At 53.2% G+C, this 10,380-nt stretch overlaps 1 protein-coding gene across 1 annotated transcript in view; it reads left to right on the forward strand.

Moving 5' to 3' along the window:
* The first annotated feature begins 231 nt into the window (after positions 1-231).
* Positions 232-10,380, forward strand: part of LOC144955724 (BTB/POZ domain-containing protein KCTD5-like) — a 22,707-nt gene continuing 12,558 nt past the window's right edge. Inside the window, 3 exon segments of the mRNA XM_078885867.1 lie at positions 232-396; positions 5,976-6,084; positions 9,834-9,925. Of these exon segments, the coding sequence (XP_078741993.1) occupies positions 253-396; positions 5,976-6,084; positions 9,834-9,925 (345 nt within the window). The 5' untranslated portion in view covers positions 232-252.

The following is a 10,380-nucleotide window of genomic DNA, read 5'->3' on the forward strand; positions in this document are numbered from 1 at the left end:
CTCTGCCTCTTCCGGAAGATATCTACCGCCCGTTTTTTTTAACCTACCCCGTTTTTCTGCCTCTTCCGGAAGCTATCTACCGCCCGTTTTTAACCTCCCCCTTCTCTCTACCTCTTCCGGAAGATATCTACCGCCTGTTTCCCGCCCCCACCTGCTCTCTGCATCTTCCGGAAGCGGAAGTCGCCGACCGGAAGTAGAAGCCAAGTCCCCCCCCCACCCCACTCCCCCCCACCCACCTCAGCACTCAAAAAAATGGCGGCGTCTCCTCCGTCTCCTTGGGTCCGCCTCAACGTTGGCGGGACGTTGTTCGTCACCACGAAACAGACGTTGTGCCGGGACCCCAAGTCGTTCCTCTACAGACTCTGCCAAGACGATCCCGATCTGGACTCGGATAAGGTCAATTGCTGCGGGGTGTGTGGTTATACACCGGTCTTGCCTAGTTTGCCCTGCCCGGGCAGGTGAGGGTAAATCGGTAGGGACGGGTAGGCCTTAGGGGGGGGGGGGGTGCGGTGGTTATCAATGTTTTTGGTGATTTACCCTCAATAAAGTGGGCGTCGGGGCGAGTTACAACGTAACGGTTGTCCGGCTAATTGGACTGTGGAAATGAGTGCGTGTGTGTCCGTGAGTTGGTGCGGTTGGCTGCTTTGGTGAGGTGCGTTGTGGTGATGGTGAGGTGAGGTGTGGTGAGGGTGAGGGTGTGGTGAGGGTGAGGTGTGGTGAGAGTGAGGTTAGAGTGCGTTGTGGTGATGGTGAGGGAGTGGTGAGGGTGAGATGCGGTGTGGTGAGAGTGAGGTGAGGGTGTGGTGAGGGTGAGGTGTAGTGAGAGTGAGGGTGGTGAAGGTGTGGTGAGAGTGAGGTGATGGTGTGGTGAGAGTGAGGGTGGTGAGGGTGTGGTGAGAGTGAGGTGAGTGTGCAGTGTGGTGAGGGTGAGGTACGGGCTTTAGATGGAGCTGGTGGGTGATTGTGTGAGTGGGTGGGTGAGTGGCTGAGTGAGTGAGTGGGTGAGTGAGTGAGTGAATGAGTGAGTGAGTGGGTGATTGAGTGAGTGGGTGATTGAGTGAGTGAGTGAGTGGCTGAGTGAGTGGCTGAATGAGTGAGTGGCTGAATGAGTGAGTGGGTGATTGAGTGAGTGAGTGGCTGAGTGAGTGAGTGAATGATTGAGTAGGTGAGTGAGTGGTGAGTGGGTGATTGAGTGAGTGAGTGAGTGGCTGAGTGAGTGAATGATTGAGTGAGTGAGTGAGTGGCTGAGTGAGTGAGTGGGTGATTGAGTGAGTGAGTGAGTGGCTGAGTGAGTGAATGATTGAGTGAGTGAGTGGCTGAGTGAGTGAGTGGGTGATTGAGTGAGTGATTGAGTGAGTGAGTGGCTGAGTGAGTGACACGGGCTAGGGAAGAGATGCGATACAGGAGGAGGATGTGGAGCTGAGTGGACTTGCCGAAGACCGGTTTACCGGCGGTGTCAAGATCGGCCCCTGGTGGAGGATGGAGGCTCGTGAAGGACGTTGCTACTGGGCAGTGCCAGGCTAGGTGCACCTTGAGGCTACTGGGCAGTTAGAGAGTTGGCACAGTAGGGGGCACGGGTGGTGCATTTACCAGTCAGCCAACCCGTGGCACCTGTAGGGTCTGTCCTGTGACCTCTTGTCAGCAGGCGTTCTACACTTCACGTCACTTGTGCACTTAGCCTGGCACAGGCGCTGTGGTGATGACATTGCCACTTAGTAATGAATGGCGAGTTTTGGTATGAATGAGTGTGCGAGTGAGTGTGAGTGAGTGTATGTATGTGTTAGTGAGTGTATGAGTGAGTGTATGTATCTATTAGTGTATAAGTGAGTGAGTATGAGTTAGTGTATGAGTGAGTGTGTGTGTTAGTGAGTGTGTGTGTTAGTGAGTGTATTAGTGAGTGTGTGTGTTAGTGAGTGTGTGTGTTAGTGAGTGAGTGTGTGTGTTAGTGAGTGAGTGTTAGTGTATGAGTGTGTGTGTTAGTGAGTGTGTGTGTTAGTGAGTGTATTAGTGAGTGTGTGTGTTAGTGTATGAGTGAGTGAGTGGCTGAGTGAGTGAGTGTGTGAGTGAGTGTATGAGTGTGTGAGTGAGTGTATGAGTGAGTGAGTGTATGAGTGAGTGAGTGTATGAGTGAGTGTATGAGTGTGTGAGTGAGTGTATGAGTGAGTGAGTGGCTGAGTGAGTGAGTGTGTGTGTTAGTTAGTGTGTTAGTGTGTTAGTGAGTGTGTGTGTTAGTGTATGAGTGAGTGTGTTAGTGAGTGTGTGTGTGTTAGTGAGTGTATGAGTGAGTGTGTGTGTGTTAGTTAGTGTGTTAGTGAGTGTGTGTGTTAGTGAGTGAGTGTGTGTGTTAGTGTATGAGTGTGTGTGTTAGTGAGTGTGTGTGTTAGTGAGTGTGTGTGTTAGTGTATGAGTGTGTGTTAGTGAGTGTGTGTGTGTTAGTGAGTGTATGAGTGAGTGAGTGTTAGTGTATGAGTGTGTGTGTTAGTGAGTGTGTGTGTTAGTGAGTGTATTAGTGAGTGTGTGTGTTAGTGTATGAGTGTGTGTGTTAGTGAGTGTGTGTGTTAGTGAGTGTATTAGTGAGTGTGTGTGTTAGTGTATGAGTGTGTGTGTTAGTGAGTGTGTGTGTTAGTGAGTGTATTAGTGAGTGTGTGTGTTAGTGTATGAGTGTGTGTGTTAGTGAGTGTGTGTGTTAGTGAGTGTGTGTGTTAGTGTATGAGTGTGTGTTAGTGAGTGTGTGTGTTAGTGTATGAGTGTGTGTTAGTGAGTGTGTGTGTGTTAGTGAGTGTATGAGTGAGTGAGTGTTAGTGTATGAGTGTGTGTGTTAGTGAGCGTGTGTGTTAGTGAGTGTGTGTGTTAGTGAGTGTGTGTGTTAGTGAGTGTGTGTATTAGTGAGTGAGTGTGTGTGTTAGTTAGTGTGTGTGTTAGTGAGTGTGTGTGTTAGTGAGTGTGTGTGTTAGTGAGTGTGTGTGTTAGTGAGTGTGTGTGTTAGTGAGTGTGTGTGTTAGTGAGTGTGTGTGTTAGTGAGTGAGTGTGTTAGTGAGTGAGTGTGTTAGTGAGTGTGTGTGTTAGTGAGTGTGTGTGTTAGTGAGTGTGTGTGTTAGTGAGTGAGTGTGTTAGTGAGTGTGTGTGTTAGTGAGTGTGTGTGTTAGTGAGTGAGTGAGCGTGTGTGTGTGTATTAGTGAGTGAGTGTGTGTGTTAGTTAGTGAGTGAGCGTGTGTGTGTGTGTTAGTGAGTGAGTGTTAGTGTATGAGTGTGTGTGTTAGTGAGTGTGTGTGTTAGTGAGTGAGTGTGTTAGTGAGCGTGTGTGTTAGTGAGTGTGTGTGTTAGTGAGTGTGTGTGTTAGTGTATGAGTGTGTGTTAGTGAGCGTGTGTGTGTGTTAGTGAGTGTGTGTGTTAGTGAGTGTGTGTGTTAGTGAGCGTGTGTGTTAGTGAGTGTGTGTGTTAGTGAGCGTGTGTGTGTGTTAGTGAGTGTGTGTGTTAGTGAGTGAGTGTGTTAGTGAGTGTGTGTGTTAGTGAGTGTGTGTGTTAGTGAGTGTGTGTGTTAGTGAGTGTGTGTGTTAGTGAGTGTGTGTGTTAGTGAGTGTGTGTATTAGTGAGTGTGTGTGTTAGTGAGTGTGTGTGTTAGTGAGCGTGTGTGTTAGTGAGTGTGTGTGTTAGTGAGTGTGTGTGTTAGTGAGTGTGTGTGTTAGTGAGTGTGTGTGTTAGTGAGTGTGTGTGTTAGTGAGTGTGTGTGTTAGTGAGTGTGTGTGTTAGTGAGTGTGTGTGTTAGTGAGCGTGTGTGTTAGTGAGTGTGTGTGTTAGTGAGTGTGTGTGTTAGTGAGCGTGTGTGTTAGTGAGTGTGTGTGTTAGTGAGTGAGTGTGTTAGTGAGTGTGTGTGTTAGTGAGTGTGTGTGTTAGTGAGTGTGTGTGTTAGTGAGCGTGTGTGTTAGTGAGTGTGTGTGTTAGTGAGTGTGTGTGTTAGTGAGCGTGTGTGTTAGTGAGTGTGTGTGTTAGTGAGTGAGTGTGTTAGTGAGTGTGTGTGTTAGTGAGCGTGTGTGTTAGTGAGTGTGTGTGTTAGTGAGCGTGTGTGTTAGTGAGCGTGTGTGTTAGTGAGTGTGTGTGTTAGTGAGTGTGTGTGTTAGTGAGCGTGTGTGTTAGTGAGTGTGTGTGTTAGTGAGTGAGTGTGTTAGTGAGTGTGTGTGTTAGTGAGTGTGTGTGTTAGTGAGTGTGTGTGTTAGTGAGTGTGTGTGTTAGTGAGCGTGTGTGTTAGTGAGTGTGTGTGTTAGTGAGTGTGTGTGTTAGTGAGTGTGTGTGTTAGTGTGTGTGTGTGTTAGTGAGTGTGTGTGTTAGTGAGTGTGTGTGTTAGTGAGTGTGTGTGTTAGTGAGTGTGTGTGTTAGTGAGTGTGTGTGTTAGTGAGTGTGTGTGTTAGTGAGTGAGTGTGTTAGTGAGTGTGTGTGTTAGTGAGTGAGTGTGTTAGTGAGTGAGTGTGTTAGTGAGTGTGTGTGTTAGTGAGTGAGTGTGTTAGTGAGCGTGTGTGTTAGTGAGTGAGTGTGTTAGTGAGCGTGTGTGTTAGTGAGTGAGTGTGTTAGTGAGCGTGTGTGTTAGTGAGTGAGTGTGTTAGTGAGTGTGTGTGTTAGTGAGTGTGTGTGTTAGTGAGTGTGTGTGTTAGTGAGTGTGTGTGTTAGTGAGTGTGTGTGTTAGTGAGTGAGTGTGTTAGTGAGTGAGTGTGTTAGTGAGTGTGTGTGTTAGTGAGTGAGTGTGTTAGTGAGCGTGTGTGTTAGTGAGTGTGTGTGTTAGTGAGTGAGTGTGTTAGTGAGTGTGTGTGTTAGTGAGCGTGTGTGTTAGTGAGTGTGTGTGTTAGTGAGTGTGTGTGTTAGTGAGTGAGTGTGTTAGTGAGCGTGTGTGTTAGTGAGTGTGTGTGTTAGTGAGTGTGTGTGTTAGTGAGTGTGTGTGTTAGTGAGTGTGTGTGTTAGTGAGCGTGTGTGTTAGTGAGTGAGTGTGTTAGTGAGTGAGTGTGTTAGTGAGTGTGTGTGTTAGTGAGTGAGTGTGTTAGTGAGTGTGTGTGTTAGTGAGCGTGTGTGTTAGTGAGTGTGTGTGTTAGTGAGTGAGTGTGTTAGTGAGCGTGTGTGTTAGTGAGTGTGTGTGTTAGTGAGTGTGTGTGTTAGTGAGTGAGTGTGTTAGTGAGTGTGTGTGTTAGTGAGCGTGTGTGTTAGTGAGTGTGTGTGTTAGTGAGTGTGTGTGTTAGTGAGCGTGTGTGTTAGTGAGTGTGTGTGTTAGTGAGTGTGTGTGTTAGTGAGTGAGTGAGCGTGTGTGTTAGTGAGTGTGTGTGTTAGTGAGCGTGTGTGTTAGTGAGTGTGTGTTAGTGAGTGTGTGTGTTAGTGAGTGTGTGTTAGTGAGTGTGTGTGTTAGTGAGTGTGTGTTAGTGAGTGTGTGTGTTAGTGAGTGTGTGTTAGTGAGTGTATGAGTGAGTGAGTGTATGAGTGAGTGAGTGAGTGTGTGAGTGAGCGTGTGTGTGAGTGTATGAGTGAGCGTGTTAGTGAGTGTATGAGTGAGTGAGTGTATGAGTGAGTGAGTGTATGAGTGAGTGTGTGTTAGTGAGTGAGTGAGCGTGTGTGTGTGAGTGTGTGTGTTAGTGTGTGTATGAGTGAGTGTGTGTGTTAGTGAGTGAGCGTGTGTGTGTGAGCGTGTGTGTTAGTGAGTGTGTTAGTGAGTGTGTGTGTGTTAGTGTATGAGTGAGCGTGTGTGTGTGAGTGTATGAGTGAGTGTATTAGTGAGTGAGTGTGTTAGTGAGTGAGTGAGCGTGTGTGTTAGTGAGTGAGTGAGCGTGTGTGTGAGTGTATGAGTGAGCGTGTGTGTTAGTGAGTTAGTGAGTGTGTGTGTGAGTGTATTAGTGTGTGAGTGTGTTAGTGAGTGAGTGAGCGTGTGTGTGTGAGTGTGTGAGTGTGTGTGAGTGAGTGTGTGTGAGTGTATGAGTGAGCGTGTGTGTGTGAGTGTGCAGGACGAGACGGGGGCGTTCCTCATTGACAGAGACCCCACGTACTTTGGTCCCGTCCTCAACTACTTGAGGCATGGCAAGCTGGTGATGGACAAGGAGCTGGCCGAGGAGGGTGAGTGGGTGAGTGGATGAGTGAGTGGGTGAGTGAGTGGGTGAGTGAGTGGGTGGGTGGGTGAATGAGTGAGTGAGTGGGTGAGTGGATAAGTGAGTGGGTGAGTGGGTGAGTGGGTGGGTGAGTGGGTGAGTGGGTGGGTGAGTGGGTGAGTGGGTGGGTGAGTGGGTGAGTGGATGAGTGGGTGAGTGAGTGAGTGAGTGAATGAGTGAGTGGGTGGGTGGGTGAGTGAGTGGGTGGGGTGGGTGGGTGGGTGAATGAGTGAGTGAGTGGGTGAGTGAGTGAGTGAATGAGTGGGTGGGTGGGTGAGTGAGTGAGTGGGTGGGTGGGTGGGTGAGTGAGTGGGTGAGTGGGTGGGTGAGTGGGTGAGTGAGTGAGTGGGTGAATGAGTGGGTGGGTGGGTGAGTGGGTGGGTGGGTGAATGAGTGGGTGGGTGGGTGGTTGAATGAGTGGGTGGGTGGGTGAGTGGGTGGGTGAGTGAGTTAGTTGGTGAGTGAATGAATGAGTGAGTGGGTGGGTGAGTGAGTGGGTGGGTGGGTGAGTGAGTGGGTGGGTGGGTGAGTAGGTGGGTGGGTGAGTGGGTGGGTGAGTGAGTTAGTTGGTGAGTGAGTGAATGAATGAGTGGGTGTGTGAGTGAGTGGGTGGGTGGGTGGGTGAGTGAGTGAGTGAGTGGGTGGGTGAGTGAGTGAGTAGTGAGTGAGTGGGTGGGTGGGTGGGTGAGTGAGTGAGTGAGTGAGTGAGTGGGTGGGTGGGTGGGTGGGTGGGTGGGTGAGTGGGTGGGTGGGTGGGTGGGTGGGTGGGTGGGTGAGTGGGTGGGTGGGTGAGTGGGTGGGTGGGTGAGTGAGTGGGTGGGTGGGTGGGTGAGTGAGTTAGTGGGTGGGTGAGTGAGTGGGTGGGTGAATGAGTGAGTGAGTGGGTGGGTGAGTGAGTGAGTGAATGGGTGAGTGAGTGAGTGGGTGGGTGAGTGAGTGGGTGGGTGGGTGGGTGAGTGGGTGGGTGAGTGGGTGGGTGAGTGGGTGGGTGAGTGGGTGGGTGGGTGAGTGTGCGAGTGAGTGAGTGGGTGAGTGGGTGGGTGAGTGGGTATGTGGGTGGGTGGGTGAGTGGGTATGTGGGTGGGTGGGTGGGTGAGTGGGTGGGTGGGTGGGTGAGTGGGTGGGTGGGTGGGTGGGTGAGTGGGTGGGTGGGTGGGTGAGTGGGTGGGTGGGTGAGTGGGTGGGTGGGTGGGTGGGTGAGTGAGTGGGTGGGTGAGTGAGTGAGTGAGTGAGTGGGTGGGTGAGTGAGTGAGTGGGTGGGTGAGTGAGTGAGTAGGTGGGTGAGTGGGTGGGTGAGTGGGTATGTGGGTGGGTGGGTGAGTGGGTGGGTGAGTGAGTTAGTTGGTGAGTGAATGAGTGAGTGAGTGGGTGGGTGAGTGAGTGGGTGGGTGAGTGGGTGAGTGAGTGAGTGGGTGAGTGAGTGGGTGGGTGAGTGGGTGGGTGAGTGGGTAGGTGGGTGGGTGGGTGAGTGGGTGGGTGAGTAAGTTAGTTGGTGAGTGAGTGGGTGAGTGAGTGGGTGAGTGGGTGGGTGAGTGGGTGGGTGAGTGGGTGGGTGGGTGAGTGGGTGGGTGAGTGGGTGGGTGGGTGAGTGGGTGGGTGAGTGAGTTAGTTGGTGAGTGAATGAGTGAGTGGGTGGGTGAGTGAGTGGGGGAGTGAGTGGGTGGGTGGGTGAGTGAGTGAGTGGGTGGGTGAGTGGGTGAGTGGGTGAGTGAGTGAGTGAGTGGGTGAGTGAGTGAGTGAGTGGGTGGGTGAGTGAGTGGGTGGGTGGGTGAGTGGATGAGTGAGTTAGTTGGTGAGTGAATGAGTGAGTGGGTGGGTGAGTGAGTGGGTGAGTGAGTGAGTGGGTGGGTGGGTGAGTGGGTGGGTAAGTGGGTGGGTGGGTGAGTGGGTTGGTGAGTGGGTGGGTTGGTGAGTGAGTGGGTGGGTGGGTGGGTGGGTGAGTGAGTGAGTGAGTGGGTGGGTGGGTGAGTGGGTGGGTGGGTGAGTGAATGAGTTAGTTGGTGAGTGAATGAGTGAGTGGGTGAGTGAGTGGGTGGGTGTGAGAGTGAGTGTCTGCGTGATTGAGTGGATAAGTGGGGGGTGGGTGAGTGAGTTATTGGATAAGTGGGTGGGTGAGTGGGTGAGTGGGTGAGTGAGTGGGTTGGTGAGTGAGTGGGTGGGTGAGTGAGTGGGTGGGTGGGTGAGTGGGTGGGTGAGTGAGTGGGTGGGTGAGTGGGTGAGTGAGTGAGTGAGTGGGTCGGTGAGTGAGTGGGTGGGTGGGTGGGTGAGTGAGTGGGTGGGTGAGTGAGTGGGTGGGTGAGTGGGTAAGTGAGTGGGTGAGTGAGTGAGTGGGTGGGTGGGTGGGTGAGTGGGTGGGTGAGTGAGTGAGTGGGTGGGTGAGTGAGTGTCTTGCGTGATTGAGTGGATGAGTGGGGGGGTGGGTGAGTGAGTGAGTTATTGGATAGGTGAGTGGGTGGGTGGGTAAGTGGGTGAGTGAGTGGGTGGGTGGGTGAGTGGGTGGGTGGGTGGGTGAGTGGGTGGGTGAGTGGGTGGGTGAGTGGGTGAGTGAGTGGGTGAGTGAGTGAGTGAGTGGGTGAGTGGGTGAGTGAGTGAGTGGGTCGGTGAGTGAGTGGGTGGGTGGGTGGGTGAGTGAGTGGGTGGGTGAGTGAGTGGGTGGGTGAGTGGGTAAGTGAGTGGGTGAGTGAGTGAGTGGGTGGGTGGGTGGGTGGGTGGGTGAGTGGGTGGGTGAGTGAGTGAGTGGGTGGGTGAGTGAGTGTCTTGCGTGATTGAGTGGATGAGTGGGGGGGTGGGTGAGTGAGTGAGTTATTGGATAGGTGAGTGGGTGGGTGGGTAAGTGGGTGAGTGAGTGGGTGAGTGGGTGAGTGGGTGGGTGAGTGGGTGGGTGGGTGAGTGGGTGGGTGAGTGGGTGAGTGAGTGAGTGGGTGAGTGAGTGAGTGGGTGAGTGGGTGAGTGGGTGAGTGGGTGAGTGAGTGAGTGGGTGGGTGAGTGAGTGGGTGGGTGAGTTTGTGGGTGGGTGTTTGTGAGTGTGTGAGTGGCTGGCTGTGGTACCATTTGTTGAGGAAGCACAGAAGGTGATTCAGAGTCTGAGACCAGGAAAGGCACCGGGCAGAGATGATCTCCCAAGCGAAATCCTGAGGGAGGGTGGCGTTTGTACACAGACTGCCCTACACAACATCATAACAACAGTCTGGGCCACTGGACGGGTTCTGCAGGATTGGAAGGATGCCCTTGTGGTCCCCCTCTTTAAGAAGGGGGACCGCACAGACTGTAACAACTACAGGGGCATCTCACTCCTCAGTGTGCCGGGAAAGGTCCTGGCAAGGATTATTCAACATCGCCTTGCTAGGCACGCTGAGGAGAGGCTTGCGGAGCCCCAATGCGGTTTCAGGAAAGGGCGGTCCTGCACAGATGCCATATTTTCTGTCCGTCTGCCTGCTACAGCAGAGGTGTAGGGAATTCCAACAAGACCTACATCTCTGCTTTATTGACCTGGTCGAGGCCTATGATACCATCAGTAGGCCTGGGCTCTGGGTTGTTCTTCGTGCTTTCGGAGTCCCTGACCCGCTGCTCACGATCATTAAGGGCGTGGTGCTGCCCACCCACCCTCTCGTGTACCGTAGTGCGGGCCTTCATAGGTGCTACCCGCTGACAGCACTTGTCCCAACAGTCTGTCGAGGCTACACGGGGGACCTTTGTCTTTGTGTGCGTGCGCTGCAGGCGTTCTGGAGGAGGCAGAGTTCTACAACATCACCTCCCTCATCCGCCTCGTCAAGGAGCGAGTTCGAGACAGGGACACACGCTCCGCACAGGTAACGCGGGGAGAGAGACGCGGGGAGAGAGACACGGGGAGAGAGACGCGGGGAGAGAGACGCGGGGAGAGAGACGCGGGGAGAGAGGCGGGGGGAGAGAGACACGGGGAGAGAGACACGGGGAGAGATGCGGGGAGAGAGACACGGGGAGAGAGACGTGGGGAGAGAGACGCGGGGAGGGAGACGCGGGGAGAGAGGCGCGGGGAGAGAGACGCGGGGAGAGAGACACGGGGAGAGAGACGTGGGGAGAGAGACGCGGGGAGGGAGACGCGGGGAGAGAGACGCGGGGAGAGAGACGCGGGGAGAGAGACGCGGGGAGAGAGACGCGGGGAGAGAGACGCGGGGAGAGAGACGCGGGGAGAGAGACGCGGGGAGAGAGACGCGGGGAGAGAGACGCGGGGAGAGAGACGCGGGGAGAGAGACGCGGGGAGAGAGACGCGGGGAGAGAGGGCAGG

This window comes from Lampetra fluviatilis, unplaced genomic scaffold (assembly GCF_964198595.1).
Source record: "Lampetra fluviatilis unplaced genomic scaffold, kcLamFluv1.1 SCAFFOLD_253, whole genome shotgun sequence".
In the NCBI taxonomy this organism is placed as follows: Eukaryota; Metazoa; Chordata; class Hyperoartia; order Petromyzontiformes; family Petromyzontidae; genus Lampetra; species Lampetra fluviatilis.